The sequence below is a fragment of the Oncorhynchus tshawytscha genome, linkage group LG01, assembly GCF_018296145.1.
Source record: "Oncorhynchus tshawytscha isolate Ot180627B linkage group LG01, Otsh_v2.0, whole genome shotgun sequence".
NCBI classification, from domain to species: Eukaryota; Metazoa; Chordata; class Actinopteri; order Salmoniformes; family Salmonidae; genus Oncorhynchus; species Oncorhynchus tshawytscha.
In genome coordinates, this window is record NC_056429.1 from 24459005 (window position 1) to 24480944 (window position 21940).

At 42.2% G+C, this 21940-nt stretch overlaps 1 protein-coding gene, 1 long non-coding RNA gene and 5 other non-coding genes across 11 annotated transcripts; all 7 read right to left on the bottom strand.

The window, feature by feature from the left end:
* Positions 1-1323: 1323 nt before the first annotated feature.
* Positions 1324-4111, bottom strand: LOC112248185 (torsin-1A). The gene is made up of 6 exons (XM_024417010.2): positions 3786-4111; positions 3286-3408; positions 2916-3181; positions 2445-2620; positions 2184-2308; positions 1324-1961 (listed from the first exon to the last, which is right to left on the bottom strand). The coding sequence occupies exons 1-6, from the start codon at positions 3949-3951 to the stop codon at positions 1714-1716; spliced, it is 1104 nt and encodes a 367-aa protein (XP_024272778.1). The 5' UTR covers positions 3952-4111; the 3' UTR covers positions 1324-1713.
* A 9708-nt stretch (positions 4112-13819) lies between these two features.
* On the bottom strand, positions 13820-20642 carry LOC112248194. 5 transcript variants are annotated; one of them, XR_002953192.2, is made up of 13 exons: positions 20578-20642; positions 19869-19912; positions 19640-19662; positions 19408-19450; positions 19009-19050; positions 18759-18829; positions 18522-18573; positions 18336-18390; positions 18132-18172; positions 15581-17960; positions 15069-15224; positions 14752-14873; positions 13820-13838 (listed from the first exon to the last, which is right to left on the bottom strand). It is a non-coding gene; the product is annotated as an uncharacterized LOC112248194 (long non-coding RNA). The 5 variants fall into 5 exon arrangements; XR_002953196.2 differs by lacking the exon at positions 13820-13838 and having other exon boundaries at positions 14521-14873; positions 15147-15224; XR_002953191.2 differs by lacking the exon at positions 13820-13838 and having other exon boundaries at positions 14521-14873.
* LOC112261910 lies at positions 18024-18095 on the bottom strand. Its single transcript, XR_002955246.1, has one exon. It is a non-coding gene; the product is annotated as a small nucleolar RNA SNORD47 (small nucleolar RNA).
* On the bottom strand, positions 18236-18298 carry LOC112261960. Its single transcript, XR_002955259.1, has one exon. It is a non-coding gene; the product is annotated as a small nucleolar RNA SNORD78 (small nucleolar RNA).
* Positions 18893-18976, bottom strand: LOC112261924. Its single transcript, XR_002955249.1, has one exon. It is a non-coding gene; the product is annotated as a small nucleolar RNA snR60/Z15/Z230/Z193/J17 (small nucleolar RNA).
* Positions 19519-19601, bottom strand: LOC112261836. The gene has a single exon (XR_002955227.1). It is a non-coding gene; the product is annotated as a small nucleolar RNA SNORD79 (small nucleolar RNA).
* Positions 20013-20089, bottom strand: LOC112261921. The gene has a single exon (XR_002955248.1). It is a non-coding gene; the product is annotated as a small nucleolar RNA SNORD74 (small nucleolar RNA).
* Positions 20643-21940: the final 1298 nt, after the last annotated feature.

The following is a 21940-nucleotide window of genomic DNA, read 5'->3' on the forward strand; positions in this document are numbered from 1 at the left end:
ATTATATTTGACCTAGTTTACTGTAATATACAGTATTTCCTCCTTTGCATTGGAAGTGCCAGCCACTGCTTAAGCAGATAGTTGTAATTTTTCCTCAGTGCCAACTAAACAGTGTATTCGGAAAGTATTCAGACCCCTTCCCTTTCTCCACATTTTGTTACGTTACAGCCTTATTCTAAAATGTATAAAAACATATTTTTCTTCCTCATCAAGCCACACACAATACCCCATAATAACAAAGGGGAAACCGTTTTTAGAAATGTATATATAGATATAAAATGTAATTTTAAAAAATGGATTTACATAAGTACTCAACCTTTGCTATGAGACTTGAAATTGAGCTCAGGTGCATCCTGTTTCCATTGATCATCCTTGAACTGTTTCTACAACTTGCTTGGAGTCCACCTGTGGTAAATTCAATTGATTGGACATGATTTGGACAGGCACACACACCGGTCTATATCAGGTCCCACAGTTGACAGTGCATGTCAAAGCAAAAACCTCACTCTGACAGCGCTCCAGAGTTTCTCTGTGGAGATGGGAGTACCTTCCAGTAGGACAACCATCTCTGCAGCACTCCACCAATCAGGCCTTTATGGTAGAGTTGCCAGACAGAAGCCACTCATCAATAAAATTCACATGACAGCCCGCTTGGAGTTTGCCCAAAAGACTCTCAGACTATAAGAAACTAGATTCTCTGGTCGGATAAAACTAAGATTGAACTCTTTGGCCTGAATGCAAAGCGTCACGTCTGGAGGGACGTGCGGTGGTGGCAGCATCATGCTGTGGGGATGTTTTTCAGTGGCAGGGACTGGGAGACTAGTCAGGATCGAGGGGAAAGATTAACGGAGCAAAGTACAGAGAGCTCCTTGATGAAAACCTGCTCCAGAGCACGAAGAACCTTAGACTGGGGCAAAGGTTCACCTTCCAACAGGAGAATGACCCTAAGCACACAGCCAAGACAACGCAGGAGTGGCTTCAGGACAGGTCTCTGAATGTACTTGAGTGGCCCAGCCAGAGCCTGGACTAGAACCCGATCAAACATCTCTGGAGACCTGAAAATAGCTGTGCAGCGACGCTCCCCATCCAACCTGACAGAGCTTGAGAGGATCTGCAGAGAAGAATGGGAGAAACTACCCAAAAACAGGTGTGCCAAGCTTGTAGCATCATACCCAAGAAGACTCAAGGCTGTAATCACTGCCAAAGGTGCTTCAACAAAGTACTGAGTAAGGGTCTGAATACTTATGTAAATGTAATTTCAGTTTATTTTTTTGCTAAAATAAAAATAAAAATATTTTGCTTTGTTATTATGTTGTATTGTGTGTTGATTAATGGGGGGGGGCAATTTAATAAATTTTTGAATAAGGCTGTAACAAAATGTGGATAAAGTCAAGGGGTCTAAATACTTTCCAAATGCACTATAAATATATACATGCAAATACTAACACTACAGAGTTGACCTGAGCTTGACCTAAAAATCAGTGCATAAGTAGTCTAATGAGCAGGGAAAAATCAAAGTTGAAAATGAACACTAGTAAAATCTCTTATTTGGTTATCAGATATAATCTTACAAGAGACAGATGCCCTATGCTTGCTTTCTTGGCAGTGTAGGGTGAGGCGTGGAAACACCACACTGCAACAATGTTCGATATGTCATCATACTTTTTTGTTTTTGCTAAAATACTGTGTGTTTTCTGGGTTGCATTAGTCTGTTTAGGGGAGGAAGAAATTGATCCTCTGTGGTATGGATTTGCAGCCTTGGGCAGAGAACAGCCTCTCCTCCTTGGGTACATATAGCATGGCCTTTGCCACTTCGTCCAGCGTTCCCTCGTCTGGCTCCAGACCCCGCGCTGCATAGGCATCACGGGCACAGAGCTTGACATGACGGTACTCCAGAGGTAGGAAGGGCACAAAGAAGTCAATAAGATGACCTGACATCAGCTCACTCTGTGCAAAGCCTCCTGGAAAGCAGACAAATAGGTAAATCCACAATTGAACATGTTGCAGTTGCACTTAAATGTTACGGAATTCAAAATGTTAAGCCGTTTCTAATCTGTCTGTTTGAAAACGGAGTTTGTGTGTTCACAGTGTAGTGTAGCATCTTCAATCTTGCCTGTGAAAATATACAGTATATGCTGAAATGTGTGTGAGTGATTGTAAAGCCACTGCTGTAAAGCCACTACCTTGAGATTCCATAGCTTCAGCACGAAGCCGGTGTTCCAAGTCCTCCATCCCAATGTCCTCTCTGTTCTGCCCTGAGTGCCAAAAGTCCAAGGCCACATCGTTGATGGTTGTCCCACCAATATTACTAAAGGAAATATTACAAAACATCTTAGTGATAGGAAAATCTCAGAGACATTTAGCCATGACGTGGACAGTTAAGTTTCCTTACATGAGTTAGTGGAAGAGTCCTTGCAAGAATTGGTAGGGTATGTATGGCTAACCTGAGGAATAAGAAGACAGCTCTCCTGTAGCTGACCCCATCCACATTGTCATAATGGTCCATATAGGGCTTGATGGCATCTATAAGGCCCGGATGCAGTTTCTCAGCCTCATCAAAGATGAAAAGTGTCTGTGGGCAACGAAGCACCATGTCCCGGATAGCTTCTCTGAGCTGGCCCTGGAAAAAGAGCTCTATGGTGAGCACAAAAATAATCTCCTCTCTCTCCCATATTTGGTGTGCAATATATTCAAGATATTAAAATGCACATGTATTTCTCTACATGTTATTATAATTTGCTGAATTTCGACTTATATTTTTAAACTCCTACTCTGGTCTAGATCAAGTTGTGTCATCAAATCAATTGTGGCATTATCCTTTTCAAATTGTGACAGTGATATTGACAACATAAAGTAGTTCTGTTCTGCACATGTTCCTGGCAGAGAGGAGTCAAGTCTGTGCCAGCTAGGCTCACCTTGTACGTGTCCACCAGTCTGGCATGGGGGAAGTGGAATGGGGCGATGAAAAGACGCACACACTCGCTCTTCACTCCATCCCGGTACATGTTGTCAGCTACAATCCGGGCCACAAAGTTCTTGCCGGTGCCAGACCAGCCATGAAAGGAGAGGGTCAATGGCTTATTGGATTCAGGGTTACTGATGAAGCCCTGCACAGCCTTCAAAACCACTGATTGGGCAAGGTGCTGCCCGTGAAGCTTTAGCTGTAGATCACTAGCCAAACCTGGGGGAAATAACATCAAATCCAGAGAAAATGAGGACTACACAAAAATGACATGCTGGTGGAATATACATGAATGATAATATCTGCTCAATATGACTTCATACCTGTAATATTATTTGTTATCCGACAATCCCCTGATTCACAGCACTGTCCCAGGCTGCAATACCACTGTGACAGCAAACTGATGTAGTCCTGAGGAAATCCTGCCCACAGGTCCCTCGTAGGTACTGAAAAGAGCACACAAATGTAATACAGTGAATACAGTTATACACATAGCTGTTGCAATAAATTGAACAACACTATCATTTCTGCTCAATACAAGTTGTGCAAGGAAAAAGCTGGCTCATAAATCACTGGTTCATAAGCTTTTTCCTTTGCATTTTCTAATCATTGTTGCTCACCATCTCTACATTGTAATAGAAATAGACCTATGTAAAAACGAATTTATACCACGCGAAAATGTGGCAGTGATAACTACAAGCTCCAGTGCAGGTGTTTCTGATCCTAACTACACCCCAGACTGACGAGAGAACTGTCTCCCAATATTAATATTTCTAATGAAAAGGGAAAAAAACACCTTTCAGGGAAATAAAAAATACCTCACCTTGCTGAGTCGTATCATCTTGATTAGGTTGACACTCCCCTTCCCATATATTACAATAAATATAATTGAAATAATACGTAGATGCATTTGAAATAGTGTCAAATTGAAAGAAATCTGCATTTGCAGACACAGCCCAAAGGAAGGGCAACAGTTGGTAGAGGAACATCAGTGATGTCGTATATTTGCGGTTATCAGAAAGCGGCGATCTTTGATTCTACCTATTCAAACCTCTCCACCGGCCTACGATGCAAGCAGGCAGTCCTGAAAAATGTATTCATGGTAAAACACAGGAAACGCTCTCCAGATTGCGACGTCATATCCTTACAAATTGTGAGTCACGAAGATTCACCCTGATAAGCCATGCACGCTCCAGTCAGTCCAAAACAATTGTACAATGCAAAGACAGTACAGTAATGCATGTTTATATATATTGTATAAGTATCATCAAGTGTTAATATATACTATGCATGTTCACAGCCCTCCCATACATTTGATAACTCAACCGTTCCGTTAAATTGAGGGATGGGGCTGTAAAAATATAAACACTCAAATTCATAGACTGAGCCATGCAAAGATGGATCATCCTTGGTAAAAATTATAGTGTTAACCTTTGAGGCCATTATTTACATGTACAAACGACTAAACCAAGGATATTGAGTTTCTGATTGGGTTGAAGCTCATGGGGTATACTGAACCAAAAATATAAACGCAACAATTTTAAAGATTTTACTGAGTTAATATTTGGAAAGTAAATTGAAATACATGCATTATGATCTATTCTGATCTATTGATTTTACATGACTGGGAAAACACATGCACCTGTTGGTCAGATTCACATGTAACGGATGTGAAACGGCTAGCTAGTCAACAATCGGTGACGTCACTTGGTCTGAGACCTTAAAGTAGTGGTTCCCCTTGCTCTCCAAGGGCCGCAGCTTTTGTGGAGCGATGGGTAACGATGCTTCGTGGGTGATTGTTGTTGATGTGTGCAGAGGGTCCCTGGTTCAAGCGAGGGGACGGTCTAAAGTTATACTGTTACACACACATATAGATAAAAATAGATAAGGCATCGAACTCGTCACGGTATCTGTCCGATCAAATGCAATTGCGTTCATAGCTTATGCCTGCCCATACCACCAAAGTGGGGCACTTTAAGTTATCTGCAAACCGCTGGCCCACATGTCGTCTGCGGTGGTGAGACCAATTGGGTGTACTGACAAATTCTCGAGAACGACTTTGGAAGCAGTTTGTGTAAGAGAAATTAACATTACATTTATCTGGCAACAGCTCGGTGGGCATTCCTGCAGTCAGCATGCCAATTGCACTCTCCCTCAATTTAAGACAGTGACATTGTGCTGTGACCAAACTACACATTTTAGAGTGGCCTTTTGTCCCAATTTTTCTGCATCATTTTTGGACAGAAATTTTCTGATTTTTGCAATGTTGTGTAGCTGGAAAAAAGCTGTCCTTGAAACAGTCTTGATATGTTTGTCAAAAGAGATATCAAGGTCCAGAGTAACGCTGAGGTCCTTCACAGTTTTATTTGAGATGACTGTACAAACATTAAGATTAATGGCTGGGAGTCCCAGAGAAGAGGTTAAAACACAACTGATGTTGTAGATTCCCAGAAACTGCCGAGGCCTCTTCTGCTCCTTGAAAGGGTAGAAGCTACTCTTGCTGGGCTCCAGAGAAGAATCTGTAATATTTTCATAAAATGGAAAACAAACCAGGGGGCGTGGCTCTGTTGCATCCAGCAATGTGTGAGATGTTTGGTGTGGCATTCTTTTATGTTTAAACACACAAAACTAAGTTTTGTACACTTACTTTACAAACAATCTGCCAACGATGGATTTACAGTAGTGGGGTGTTGGACTGATCTTGTTGATTGTGTACATACAGTGATCATTAAAATGCAAATCAATAACATTTTTGCCATGCGCTTTTCTGGATATTTTTGTTGTTCTTCTGTCTCTCACTGTTCAAATAAACCTACCATTCAAATTAGACTGATCATTTCTTTGTCAGTGGGCAAACGTACAAAATCAGCAGGGGATCAAATACTTTCCCCCCCTCACTGTACCCGCTACAAATGGACGAAATTATGAAAATGCTGCTGGCAGCGGAATCCAATACAGTAGGGAGTTGGTACTATAATGCAATTTAAACACAAACACGATGGATATCCCAATGGCCCATCTAATCCCCAATTGTCTGCAAGTGGATTACAAACCTAAATGCTGGGGAATCAGACAGATTTTTAAAAAAAATTGAAGAACCAACTTCCCTTACCTACCATCTTGCTGATCAATGTCACTGAGGGGGAAAGCTGATAAGCTGTCAGCGAATCTGCGCTTCCAACACGAATACCGGGAGGCCTGTTTGCTGGCGTTTACTGAGACTTTGGTAGATGAGAGTCCCAGTCAGGGAAGTGGAGCCGGCCAGCTTCACTCTGGTCAGAGCGGACCGTGATCTGACCTTCACAGGGAAACATCACGGCGGGGGCGTCGGCCTGCTTGTCAGGGACCAGTGCTGTAAATCAATTCTGGTACTCTGTACCTCCGACATTGAACTGCTTTCTGTGTCACTGCGATCCTATTATCTGCCCCGTGAGTTCCCCCAATTGTTTGTTACCGTTGTGTACATTCAACCAAAAGCTAATATAACAAAAGGCACCAGAGATGATTTATAATCTGTCACAGAAACTGGAATCCATCTCCCCGAAGCATCCCAATTTTAGGAGATTTTAACAACTGTACTTTGCACAAAGTCCTGCGCACATACCACCAGTATGTCAAATTTCACACTAGGAAAAATAGACTTGATCTGTGCTATGGGACAATAGCAAATGCATTCTCTGCCACCACCAGACCTCCCCTGGGGACATTAGACCACAATGTTGTCTACCTCAGGCCAACCTACTATCGGCTCCAGGAGAGGGAAAAACCCACAGTTAAAACTGTCCAGATCTTTAAGGTCAACAGTATCACTCTTCTCCAGGGGTGTTTTGACTGTACTGTGTGGGAGGTATTTGAGGACAGCAGCTCTGATCTTGATGAACTCAGATGTTGTTTCAGACTATGTAAATGTCTGTGTTGAGTCTGTTGTGCCTACTAAAACCTATAAAATCTTCCCTTACAATAATCCTTGGGTATCAAAAAAATCTAAAATCACTACTTAATAGGAAGGCAGTTTATACTGAGGGTGTTGTACATCTTTTAAAGCCTGTCTAACGTGAGATCAAAAGACAGCTACTGGTGGACAAGGAGGCATACAAGCAAAGGGTGGAGAGGACCCCTCTCCTCAGGAAACTCAAGGGTGGCCTGGCAAGGGATTAAATCCATAGCTAGTGCCCCCCACATAGGCAGGGGAAAAACCAGTGCTGATCTTGGGAGACATGAGGGCCAGAACATGGCAACAGAACTGAATGTTTTCTCAAGATTTGAAATCAGACAACTTTGTGTCGGAAGTAAAACAAATGGAAGCGTCATTACAAATGTTTGTTGTTAAACAGGCTGATGTTTTGAAGTAGTTCAGGGGATGTAACGCACACAAAAGCCCAGGCCCAGACAAAAGTGGACATGTGTTAAAGCACTGTGCTGAACAATTGGCTGTTTTTTACAGACATTTTCCAATCCTCACTCAACCAGCAACACATGCCAGTATTGTGGAAAACCTCAATAATTATACCATTCCTAAAGCATCTAATCCCTCTGTGCTGAATGACTACCGCCCTGTAGCCTTGACATCCTTCGTAATGAAATGCCTTGAGAAAAGTCATGTTCTCAGCACCACCCAGAAGCTCCTTGAACCGTTTCAGTTTTTCCATCAGCCCAGCAGAAGTGTTGATGATGCCATTCTTACTCTCAACATGGTCTAGACATCTACAGGGTGCCACATCCCATGTCAGGGTTTTGTTTGTTGACTTTTCTTCTGCCTTCAACACAATCTGGCCTTACATTCTGGCACAGAGACTCATTCGGGACTTCTCCTTAAATTGAGGGCTGGTTTTGTGGCTGTTGGACTTCCTGAGCCAGCGGTCACAACAGGTCAAAATAGGTCCCCACTTATCGGACATACGCACCACCAACACAGACTCTCCTCAGGGATGTGTTCTGTCCACAGTCCTGTACACTAATAGTTGTACTAGTTCCCATCCTGACAGACACCTCATTAAGTTGTTGACACTGCCTTGATTAGCCTGTTGCATGATGACGAGGAACACCATGGCCCGGTCCTACATGACTTTGTAGAGTGGCATGACAAATCACACTTGGTTCTCAATACCAACAAGACCAAAGAGACGTGCATAGACTTCAGGAAGCGTACAACACCTACCTCTGCAACATCTATCAGAGGTCAGAACATAGAGATTGTAGAGAAATACAAATACCTGGGTGTCCTCTTAGACAATAAGCTTCAGTGGAGTAAATGTACAGACCAGATCTACAAAAAGTACTTTCTCAAAAAGCTGGGAACTTTTAATGTTGACTGTACTATACTCTGTCAGTATAGTACTGACTATCCTACCCCTACCGATCCTCGACTTCGGCGATGTCATTTACAAAATAGCCTCCAACACTACTCAGCAAACTGGATGCAGTCTATCGCAGTGCCGTCCGTTTTGTCACCAAAGCCCCATATACTACCCACCACTGCGACCTTTATGCTCTCGTTGGCTGGCCCTCGCTTCATATTCATCGCCAAACCCACTAGCTCAAGGTCATCTATAAGTCTTTGCTAGGTAAAGCCCCGCCTTATCTCAGCTCACTGGTCACCATAGCAACACACGTAGCATGCGCTCCAGCAGGTATATTTCACTGGTCATCCCCAAAACCAACACCCAGCATCTTCGGCTGCCTTTCCTTCCAGTTCTCTGCTGCCAATGACTGGAACGAATTGCATCAACAAAAATCACTGAAGCTGGAGACACATATCTCCCTCATTAACTTTAAGCAACAACTGTCAGAGCAGCTTAACGATCACTACACCTGTACACAGCCTATCCAACTACCTCATCCTCATATTATTTATTTTAGCTCTTTTTCACCCCAGTATCTCTACTTGCACATTCATCATCTGCACAATTATCATGCCAGTGTTAAAGCTAAATTGCAATTTTGCCACTATGGCCTATTTATTGCCTTACCTCCCTAATCTTACTACATTTGTACATAGACCTTTCTATTGTGTTATTGACTGTACGTTTGTTTATTCCATGTGTAACTCCGTGTTGTTTTTGTAGCACTGCTTTGCTTTATCTTGGCCAGGTCACAGTTATAAATGAGAACTTGTTCTCAAATTGCCTACCTGGTTAAATAAAGGTGAAATATATTTTTAATGCAAGGTACTTGGAGTCAAACAGACAGGCCTGGATGAGATCTTTAAGGTCAGGGCACTCCACAAGGCTCACAAAATCATTTTAGACCCAAGCTACCCCCTGTACCCGGACTTTGAAATACTCCCCTCTGGGCGCAGGTATAGGACACCCCTCAGCAGGAAAAACAGAACTAGACAATAATTTGTGCCAGGTGTGATATACATCCAAAATAGCTTAGGCTAATGTTCCTATCGACTCAGTAGGGCCAGCAGGTTAGTCTCTTTTTATTGGTATGTAACTCTTATGAAAGTTGCATTGTCAATTTGTTTTGTATTTAAACATGTACATGACACTGCAACAAAATGCCCCCATGGGGACAATACAGCCAGTAAAGTAAAGCCTGTCATTCCATTTTGCAATTACTCAGGTGGAAGAGATGGCTGAGAAACAGGCGTAGGGACATCCGTCTGCAGAAGTCCTTTGAGGACGTGAAGAAAGGGGGTTATTCTGTGTGAGAGGAGCACTTTGAAGAGTTTTATTCTGATTAAGGTACAGCTACTAACTTTGTCAATAAAAATACATTTCAGTAAATCCTTTTCTGGTAAAAATCTCTCTTTCAACAGGGTTCACAGAAGACGCTGTCCTCCGAGGCAGTACCTACCAGAATAAATTGCATGAATCCACCCCCTCAATCTGCAACAGATGCACAGCGTTGTAGAAATAGAAGTGAGCCAACTACAAAATACGTAGCGATTAAAGATGCATCATTATTGTTTTATATTAAGACAACAGGTTTAAAGTCTTGAATGTTCTATTTTTGAAGGAGAGGACAGGGATGCAGATGTAGGAGTTTTAGGTGAGACAGACCGAGAGAACAAGAGAGTGAAGGAGAGGACAGGGATGCAGATGTAGGAGTTTTAGGTGAGACAGACCGAGAGAACAAGAGAGTGAAGGAGAGCGTAGACCCCAACTCCAGCAGAGGAAGCAGCAGATGCTGAATTTAGTTCAGGTGGTCTGCAGGAGGTGGTCTGTTAGGTGACAGAGGTGGCAGGAGGCATCCTCACAAGCATACAGGAGGCGACTCAGGTGACAGAAGAAGGCGTCCTTATGAGCATACAGGAAGCTCAGGTGTCAAAGCAAGCAACATGTAACACAGATGTCATGCAGGAGGAGGCCATCATCCAATTGAAGGAGGTCTATAGTACAATAATATTAAATATAATAATGATTAATTGTTCACACATTGAAACAAAAATAACAAAACAGATGTTTCGTTAAGAGAATACGGCTCCTGGAAAATAAGCTGTCAAAATCTGCAAGACTAAAAGCCATCAAAACCAAGTATACCGTCGTCTTATAGACTGGAATAACACATATGTTGACTTCTAATAGACAGTATTAGGATTGGTTATACAATTAGGGTGATTTCATCATGCATTTATCCTCTTTATAAATTTGTAGAACAAAACAGGATCCAATGTTGGAGGCCATGGAGTCGCTACCTCCATATCTAAAAGGACTTCTTCAAACTACAGTGCAGTGTGCAGAGAAATAAGGAAGGGCGGAGGTTCTCTGTGATTGACGTCATTGACAGCTTAACCATCAAGTGAGATGTTGCCAATCAGGCAATGGTTGTTATGGTTAGGAGTGTCACTTCGAAATGGAAACAGGTAATTATGTGACTGAGCTGTCAGACAATACATGACTACAGTTTAACATTCCTAAAATTCCACTCTCAAGACACTTCATTTACTTACCCCTGCCCTGTTGACATCTCCCACGCAGGCATTTGGCTATTTCCTGGCTAAATCGGCAACGCCAGCCCAAGAGACTGCTGAAATTGTGGCTGAGGCAATAAAGAGACTAAAAATCATAGGACTGACTAAGTAACAATGTCTATACACAATAGTCCAGTTTCATCCCTCCTATATATTTGGAATTTACAGTAATTACTTTAAATGCGACAGGTCATCAATGTTGTGTGTGACCAGTCACCCTGTAATATGAAGTCTATGAAACTCCTTGGGGCAAGTCTAAATGCTGAGGAACACACCGACGGTGCACACTGTATCACAGTTGAAGACCACAAACTCCCCATCATCTTTGATGTTCAAAACTCAGTTCGGAACAACTTCAAGCGTCATGGGATGAAGGTAGATTCAAAGATTATTAAATGGAAAATATAAAAATATAATTCTTTAACAATAAAAATTGACTGTCATTCCTTTTAACTCACCAGATCAGAGATGATGAAATAATTTGGGACCATCTGGTGTTGTTTTACAAGATGGCACACAATCAGGAAGTCACCAAAGCTGACGGACAAACACAATCTGCCACCCTTTCCAAACATGCGAGTGGGGCGGCAGGGTAGCCTAGTGGTTAGAGCGGTGGACTAGTAACCGAAAGGTTGCAAGTTCAAACCCCCGAGCTGACAAGGTGTTCTGTCGTTCTGCCCCTGAACAGGCAGTTAACCCACTGTTCCTAGGCCGTCATTGAAAATAAGAATTTGTTCTTAACTGACTTGCCTAGTAAAATTAAAAAGCTGGCAACACAGGTGTTTAGCCACATAGTCTCAAATCTAATGCGAGTGTTACCTTATACCTACTACCTTATAGACACAAGTGTAAGGGGATAAAGAATATGTACATAAAGATATATGAATGAGTGATGGTACAGAGCGGCATAGGCAAGATACAGTATATACATATGAGATGAGTATGTACACAAAGTGGCATAGTTAAAGTGGCTAGTGATACATGTGTTACATAAAGATGCAGTAGATGATATAGAGTACAGTATATACGTATACATATGAGATGAATAATGTAGGGTATGTAAACATTATATTAGGTAGCATTGTTTAAAGTGGCTAGTGATATATTTTACATCAATTCCCATTATTAAAGTGGCTGGAGTTGAGTCAGTGTGTTGGCAGCAGCCACTCAATGTTAGTGGTGGCTATTTAACAGTCTGATGGCCTTGAGATAGAAGCTGTTTTTCAGTCTCTCGGTCCCAGCTTTGATGTACCTGTACTGACCTCGCCTTCTGGATGATAGCGGGGTGAACAGGCAGTGGCTCGGGTGGTTGTTGTCCTTGATGATCTTTATGGCCTTCCTGTGACATCGGGTGGTGTAGGTGTCCTGGAGGGAAGGTAGTTTGCCCCCGGTGATGCGTTGTGCAGACCTCACTACCCTCTGGAGAGCCTTACGGTTGTGGGCGGAGCAGTTGCCGTACCAGGCGGTGATACAGCCCGACAGGATGCTCTCGATTGTGCATCTGTAGAAGTTTGTGAGTGCTTTTGGTGACAAGCCGAATTTCTTCAGCCTCCTGAGGTTGAAGAGGCGCTGCTGCACCTTCTTCACGATGCTGTCTGTGTGGGTGGACCAATTCAGTTTGTCTGTGATGTGTACGCCGAGGAACTTAAAACTTACTACCCTCTCCACTACTGTTCCATCGATGTGGATAGGGGGGTGTTCCCTCTGCTGTTTCCTGAAGTCCACAATCATCCCCTTAGTTTTGTTGACGTTGAGTGTGAGGTTATTTTCCTGACACCACACTCGAGGGCCCTCACCTCCTCCCTGTAGGCCGTCTCGTCGTTGTTGGTAATCAAGCCTACCACTGTTGTGTCGTCCGCAAACTTGATGATTGAGTTGGAGGCGTGCGTGGCCACGCAGTCGTGGGTGAACAGGGAGTACAGGAGAGGGCTCAGAACGCACCCTTGTGGGGCCCCAGTGTTGAGGATCAGCGGGGTGGAGATGTTGTTGCCTACCCTCACCACCTGGGGGCGGCCCGTCAGGAAGTCCAGTACCCAGTTGCACAGGGCGGGGTCGAGACCCAGGGTCTCGAGCTTGATGACGAGCTTGGAGGGCACTATGGTGTTAAATGCCGAGCTGTAGTCGATGAACAGCATTCTCACATAGGTATTCCTCTTGTCCAGATGGGTTAGGGCAGTGTGCAGTGTGGTTGAGATTGCATTGTCTGTGGACCTATTTGGGCGGTAAGCAAATTGGAGTGGGTCTAGGGTGTCAGGTAGGGTGGAGGTGATATGGTCCTTGACTAGTCTCTCAAAGCACTTCATGATGACGGAAGTGAGTGCTACGGGGCGGTAGTCGTTTAGCTCAGTTACCTTAGCTTTCTTGGGAACAGGAACAATGGTGGCCCTCTTGAAGCATGTGGGAACAACAGACTGTGATAGGGATTGATTGAATATGTCCGTAAACACACCAGCCAGCTGGTCTGCGCCGCAATGATCGGCCTCTACAGGTAAAGAAGTACAGCAACATAAATATCTACAATAATTTACAAATTCATACACTTTTTACAATGAAGACACTACACTAACCTGTTATTGCTTGAAAATACTGTACATAAAAAAAATATATATATATATAAATAAAACTAGGCAAGTCAGTTAAGAATAAATTCTTATTTACAATGACGGCCTACCCCAGCCAAACCCGGACGATGCTGGGCCAATTGTGCACGCCGCCTTTTGGGACTTCCAATCACGGCTGGATGTGATTCACTGGGACTGTAGTGACAACTATTACACTGAGATGTAATGACCGCTGCGCCACATAACTATACAAATATTAATAAATGTTGGCATGAAAAGAAGCTAAATCATAAAACATGATGTAGTAGTACTAATGAATACTTTACTTACTCAAGGGATGCAAACTATGATGCAGCTAGGCTAACTGCCTACGGAGGTGGAATGCACAGCCCAGTTACTGAAAAAAATGAACAAGCTGTTTGACATTCTGAAGTCAAGGTATGTTCAATCAAATGTAAATGCAATCAGTACAGGGTGTATTACACAGTTTAAAACCTTGCACATAGAAATCACTATCAGACCAACACATGCTTTTTCCTTCTAGATCTTGCTGGGATAGAAATCCATGGAGGGCTCTCAGACAAGAGAACAGCTTCAAGCTGGATTTCCTTCGGGAAGCAATACAATGGATTGAAACATGGAAATTTAAGTTGATTTAAAACAAATACATTAAATAAGGCATGCTTCTTCCACCTCAAACTAGACTAGGACCCACTCACTGACACGCTTTGCAGAAACCAAGATATTTCTCCTGTTATGCAGGACTATTTGGACTCCCATTCTGACCTCTAAACACACTATTTCACCAGCGGAGGCTGCTTAGGGGAGGACGGCTCAAAATAATGGCTGGAACGGAACCATTGGAATGGCATTGAACACATGGAAACTATGTGTTTAATGGATTTGATACCATTTCACTCCAACCATTACCACAGTCAGTCCTCCCCAATTAAAGTACCAGCAACCTTAAGGTACAACCAAAATATAAACCAATCTATTTTTAGGTCAGGAACTACTCTACCATGCCAGCAAGGCTTCAAACTAACCCTACCGAGTGTCCTGAAAAATAACGAATGAAGCAGAGGAAAATGCTTTAAAATGTCTGTGCACAGCCAAACTTAATCAGGACAGTTTAGAGGTAAGTTGTAGTGTAATATCACGTTTGTTAATGTAGGGTAATCATGAGTCTTGCATTTAATTAGAGGTCCCAACCACGGTCCAATACATGTAGTACTAGGCTAACGCGTACAAAGCAGAAAGATGACCATTTCTAAATCATCTATGGGACCCGCAGCGTTAAAGATGCTGACCGTGCCGCAATGATCGGTCAGGACCCGCAGCCCTCTACATTATGCTAGTTGTTGTTGGTGCTCAGTCTCCAATGTTCTCTGTCATGTTTTCTTGGGCCTTCCTCTTCATCTCCTGCATTCACCTGCAGATGACAACATAAAAGGAAATGAGGTTAAAGATCAGAGGGTACTTCAAACATTTATCCTAATGTTTCAGATGTATTTTTTCCCCCCAGAATCGGTTCTCAGTTATTAGGGGGAAAGGTGGGAACAGATTCAACCCCTCTGCAAAATAGTTTTCTGATGCACTTAAGTGCTTCAATTGCGAACATCCTCACTTGTGAAAGTAACACAAACTGCCAGACCGATCCAGATGATGACCTACTAATCCACAGCAAAGACACCACTTCTCCTACCCCTCTTGCTTCCGGCTTTAGTCCTAATGATGCGGGCCAACTCAGAAGATCATCCACCCACTGCTCCAGACAGTGACCCTACAGCAATTAGAACGGGAAACTTAAATATGACAAACAAATTTGTAACTAATATTATTTCCCCAATAAAGATCACCACTGCCGAAGGGGCTGCAGATGGTAATTGTTTGAAGGATGAGATCCTGAGCGATGTAAGCGGATGGCTTGCACATGAGGTGCAGAAAAAGCCAATCCTCCATGACTGCAAGGCATGCGAGAGGCTGTTGGTCCACAACGGTTCTGAGCAGAACTATGCCAAACGATCTGACGCAACAACCTAAATCAAAAGGAAGCGCTACACTGAGGACGCTAGGGTGGTGGAGTCATCTCAACTGCTTAAGATAATGGTAACAAAAATGGACATAATTGACAAACACCTTAGTCTGAGGAAAAACTGCCATCGTGTCAGGAGTGAGAGTCCATAGATCTAGTGCCTTTGATTGCATCCTGGAAGGCCATGTCGAGCATGCCCAACCCCCCCACCTCATTAAAAAAAAAAAAATACACCATGTGTAGAATGCCAGCGCAAGTTAGAAAAATTAAACGTGACGTTAACGAACCAAAAACCACAGCACAGCGTAGACGGAATTGTTTCACCGGATAATTTGTTGGGCTGCCTGGACCCCCCGTGTCACTATCCTGGTGAATAGAAAATCTAAATAGAAAACGGGCGAAATATAATTACATATCATTTGTAGACTGAAAATTGACCGCAAGAATCCCTAACAGATGTGACTAAAATAATCATTCAAATCTTGCTTTCATTTGTCTACGATCAGGTACCTCCTACGCATGGGAATACTTGAACAGAATTTTGCAATAAAAACAATTTGGGAGGTGATATTTCCTGGTGTTTAAATATTTTGTCCAACAAGAAAAATGTATTGACTTCTTGGGGGGGGGCTCAGAACACTTTGGCCAGCAGTTAGTGCCACCCATGGGCCAAATTCAACCCTGCATTGTCCCGTCACTCAATATAATGGCAATGTCAGCCTGGTAATGGGTCTGTTCAACACGATTGTCAAGTAATTTCGGTTCTAGCGTTAAGTAAAACGCAGTAGAGTACATAAATTAATGCGAAGGCTATTAGTCTACTCATAGAGTAAACAAATGTCCTGTGATCTGATGTGCGGTCCTGAGTGATTAGCTAAACTAGCTACTGTTGGCTATTTATGGCACGTGCATAATCTTTATTGCTCAATTTGTATTTTAACCAGGGAAGTCAATCTTTTTAAAAATTTACAATGACGGCCTACTCCGGTGAAACCATAACTACGCTGGGCCAATTGTGCGCCGCTCTATGGACTCCCTATCACGGCCAGTTGAGATACAGCCTGGAACCGGTCATTTGTGTGTAGTGACGCCTCTAGCATCGATGCAGTTACAGTGCCTTAAACAGCCACTAGGGAGCCCAAACACATTGCATCAAGCTAACCGCCATTTTGCGGGAAAATATGCAGTATGTAATGAGCTAGCTACTCACGCCCATGTAAAATGTATTAAGAGTAATGGACAAGATATGGTTACCCCAGTTGTATTTTTACTAAGGCTGCAAGTTAAACACCAACTCCCTTGTGGGATTCTGTATTTTACATTATAGCCATTACCATATGATTAAATAATATCCGATGTTGGCTGTGTGAAGTATCTGCATTTGTGCACTTGAGCATCATGAGATTAAACATCTTGCTACATTTACTTGCCTTTGTGTTCGACAAGAACTGAGTAACATGCATGTTGCAAAACAAGATAACAGCCCAGCAGATGTTTTGTCCTTGTGCTCAATATTGTTACGTACACACTGACTTGCTGTATCTTACAAAGTTGTGGTTAAGCAGGCATAGGGAGGGGTGTCGATGTTTAACTGAGATAAAAAAAAAAAACTGAACACAATAGCAGGAACTGAGCAACTGTTAAAACATGGCTGCGATACCAGAACAGCAAGAATCTATACATCGGAGGGAGGACTCCAAGCGGGGACCCGCCTGCGATAGGCTGAGCAAGTTTAAACCACGCCCAGCATCTGTGATAGGTCAACAGACGGGTTTGAACTATGGCCATCACAGTATGAGAACTGTTTACATACATCCTGTCAGTTCCGTTCTGCCCTGCATGGTATTAGTGAGCCCGTATATATGAAAGTTGCATTTGCCATTTATGGCAAAAAACAATTACCATAGTATACCATCGGTGACTGTTAAATTTATCCTTATACCAGATTCGAATTTACGTAACCCTAACACTTCAAAGTCAATGGACTCTTGACGTCAGTTGAGCCATCCGCAGCGCGGGTACAGGTTTTAGTCAATATCATGTCTTCAATTTACGCTGTATGCTAGCAAATCAGCTAGCGATATCTTCAGCAGTAGCTAGGCAAGTTACTTCAAGTTGCCAAAAACCATTACTTGGAAGACGTTTGCGCATTGGCACAACTCTCACATTCGTTGTTACTCACTCTAAGTACAAAGTGCTTTCCCATCTTTGTGGCGTTCATTTTCTAAATGTTACTTACGTTAGCTACATCAAATTGTTTGATGTATTTTAACATAATTACTTGATCTGGAATGAACGACTTTATTATTTGAAGGATTTATTAAAGTAAATTATCTAATAAAAGTCTTAAATTAACACATTACAGTCAAGACAAGGATAAATGCACAAATTTTATTGATAGTGGAAATCAGTAACCACCCAAGATTAAATGTAGTCTGAAATCATGGATGTCCCCCACTGCATCTCTTGATAGCGTCATCATTTCTGAAGAATGGCAGAGAACTAAGCAAAATGCATTCACAAATACACTCAGTAACACACTTTAACAACCTCAGATATAAATGGAACGGTATGGTATAATCATAAAAATCATTTGGCAGAATCTCTTCATCATAGGTTGATAATAACAGGCAACTGCACATGTCTTAATCTTACCTCATTCTTAGCTACACTGGCAGTTGTAAATTACTGGCCACCTAGAGAGAGATTAAGTTAATTTAGACAAATTACAATCATGGGCAATGCATTACACACCCAGGTTCCTCAGTTTTGGTAATGTCCACATAACAATTCAGGTCAGACATTTGTAAGCATCACTGAAACCATTTAAGTGGATTATCCAAATCTAGGTATACCAACCTGACTGGGACAGCTCTACATTAGTACCAATCCTTTATGCCAGTATCCACCGCGCCTGCAAATAAATACCAAATTATCACAATGCCAAACAATCAAAATGCAATGGGAAAGGGCATCAAATTTGCAACCGAGTGTAACAATGTACTGAACCATAGAGACATGTCAAAGAGCACATGTGTAACTCACTTCAGTCAGTCTTCTTGCAACACCAAATCAAAGGTTTCTGCATCTACTGGGTCTGAATAGAGAACAGAGTTTGATCAAACTGCTCAAGGTCTCCAAGCCAAGAAAATCAACAAACCTCAATCTAATCAGAGTGTGTAACAATATTGTCCTCAAAGAGATCAGAGACCTGATTCAATGTCATCCTTTCAGATTGCACTGCTGGTACCCTTCATTTTATTTGGACACTTTGTAGCTTACCCAAAGTTTACAGCAAAACTAGACATGAGACTCCAGGATCCCACCACAGCATGAGGTCAGAAACGCGAGTTCTGCAAAGATATACGGTCAGGGTTGCATAGGCAAAAAAAAAAGGGTACATGTGCTTTGAAATCAAGATACATCAGATAGGAGCGAAAGACAATGCTGAATATTCATCATAGAGTATCAGCTGAACTATGCTGTCATCATTGTATCAAGTATAAAGCCTTAATTAAACAAAGCAACCTACCTTTGTCAAAGTATCAGTCACATGACTCATTTCCATTGGCTTCTGAAAAAGGAAAGGCCACATGAACTTCATGTAGTGAGTTGAACCTACTAAAATGGATACAGATAGGAGTGAACAGCAACGCTGCTTATTCTTCATGGTGCATCTGCTGACCTATGCATTCATTGTATCACATGGGTAGCCTAGAGCATTGGACTAGTAACCGAAAGGTTTCAAGTTCATACCCCCGAGCTGACACGGTACAAATATATCGTTCTGCCCCTGAACAGCCAGTTTAACCCACTGCCCTAGGCAGTCATTGAAAATAAGAATTAGTTCTCAAATGACTTCCCTAGTTAAATAAAGGTAACATGATAAAATATCATTGCTCCTGTTGGAGTGCAAAGTGTAGTAGCTTACCACAGCAACAGTTTCAGATATTGGCATTCCCAGAGTAGACCATCTGCAGATTAGAAATAAAGCCATCATTTATATCTCAGGAGACAGGACTGGCTTCTTTGAAAGCAGCTGCACTGCATCAGTAAAAACATTTCTTTCATTATTGTTCAGAGAGATTCCCAATGTTACTTTTTAAACAATCATCATTTACAGTACAAGGCACTGAAACTCTTATGAAATACATTAAACATACCCAATGCCACAACTTGTCTGCAGCTGTAAAGGAATAAATGTAAAATTATACTTCAAAATATCTTCACAGGTAAAGCAAACAACGTGCTGTGCCTCAGAACATGCAATTGGTGGTTGCAGATTCATCATCCAGACAGATCAAGAGTAGCAAATGGAATCATCAGTGGCACATGGCTCAAATTCTTCGATTTAACAAGTGGATGCAGGGTAACACTAATAATCATGCATACCTCATTTTGAATCTTCCAACTTGTGCTTTGCTTCTCAGCAATACCTGCGAAACACAATCAGATCTGCAAAAACTGTCCTTTGATATAACGTCAATTGAATAACTAACACAGTGCAGTAATAGTAACACTAGGTAATTAAGTATGATCCAAGTCAGAATGGTTGGCGTTTCCTCAATACAACTCAGATGTCCCTACCAACACTTATTTCATCATGTAAGAAAGGGAGGCCCAGCTTGCCGGGGTACTCGTTGACTGCGTTGTAGTTAATGTTAGGCTCCCGATATTAAAAGTATAAAAGTGAGTTTACTTGTTTCCTGGTTCCTAACTCAATCCTCGAGTACCCGCCAACAGAATACTACATTAACTAACCAGGCCCTCAATGAGTTACATGGTTATTTTTCCAGAGGTACAATATAGCCTGCAGTTGGGGGGGGGTACTTTAGGACTGGAGTAAGGTAGCCCTGTCCTAGAAGATAGTTGTGCTCGAGTGACGGGAGAGAACTTGTTCACCACACGTGACACGTGGAGTTAAGCCTGCTAACGTAAAGCTAGCGAGCGCAACACGAAATAGCTAGGTTATTTCGCAAGATTATGACAAATTTACCAGACATAACTAAACTATGACGGTAAATACAAATTGAAACATGACTGAAAGCATCTGCATTAAATACATAACCTTGGAATAGAAACTGCAAGACAAGCGTCTTACCTTTCTTCAGGATCGGAGAGGAGAAGGAGACGGATGAAAGGGTGGAGGCTGAATTTATATGGAATGTATTCGCATTGGTTTATGGGAAAAGTCCGTATCTTCTTCTGTGATTGGCCAAACACGATTTTTTTTTGGGGGGGGGGAAGCCCCTTGCGGCGGCACACGGAACGGTTAGCTGGGGGCGGGTCGAACCCACCCACCACACTTTTTCATTTGCGCGCAGGCTTTCCAAACAGTCAATGCGGTGTTCGTAAACCCACCGCTCGAAGGAATCCATTTTTTTTGTCAAATTAACATTAGATTTGATTTTTCGTAGCAGGTTAGGAGAATGTACGCAGCAGGTAAGGGAAATTCGGTTAGGAAAAGGGCAAGGGTTAGCAAAAATACTACAAATGTCATTTTTAGACGTTCATTTGACAAAAACTGGATGACAAGTTGTCCTTTAAAGTTCATATGGATAATCTTGAGTAAGATTACATTGAAATGTTTTTTTATTTTTGTAATAAGGCTTGCTTCCCGTTTATGGATAGAACGAAGCTTGTTCAGGCCACTTTTCTCTCTGTAATTGATTATGGTGACTTGCTTTATGCAGCCTCCTCTTTTTTTACAGAGACTGGACTCTGTTTATCATGCATTTTTGCGCTTTATTACAAATGCCATATCACTCACCCACCATTGCACCTTGTACCGAATGTTGGGTTGGACCTCACTTTATATGCGCAGAAATCAAATCAAATTGTTTTTGTCACATGCGCAGGGTACAACAGGTAGACTTTACAGTGAAATGCTTACTTACAAGCCCTTAACCAACAATGCAGTTCAAGAAATAGAGTTAAGAAAATATTTGCTAAGTAAACTAAAGTTAAAAAAATATAATAAAACGTAACACAATAAGATGACATAATAATTACTAGGCTATATACTGGGGTACCAGTACCGAGTCAATGTGCAGGGGTACAGGTTAGTCGAGGTTATTTGTACATGTAGGTAGGGATAACGTGACTATGCACAGATAATAAACAGCAAATAGCAGCAGTGTAAAAACAAATAGTCAGGGTGGCCATTTGATAAATTGTTCAGCAGTCTTAGCCGTTAAGGAGACTTTTGGACCTAGACTTCATGACTACCAACGTTATTTAGGCAGGTTATCTTCGCATTTATGGGCTACATTTGTGTTCATCTACGAAGCCCTTTTGGGTAAACTCCCTCTTTACCTCTGTAGTCTGGTCTCCTTCACCAGCAACAGTTACCATACCCGGTCTGCTAGGTGGTTGCTACTTAAAGTCCCCAGGACATTTACAGTATTAGGCAAGACTGCCTTCTCGTCCTGTGCACCAGATGCATGGAATAGTCTGCAATCCAT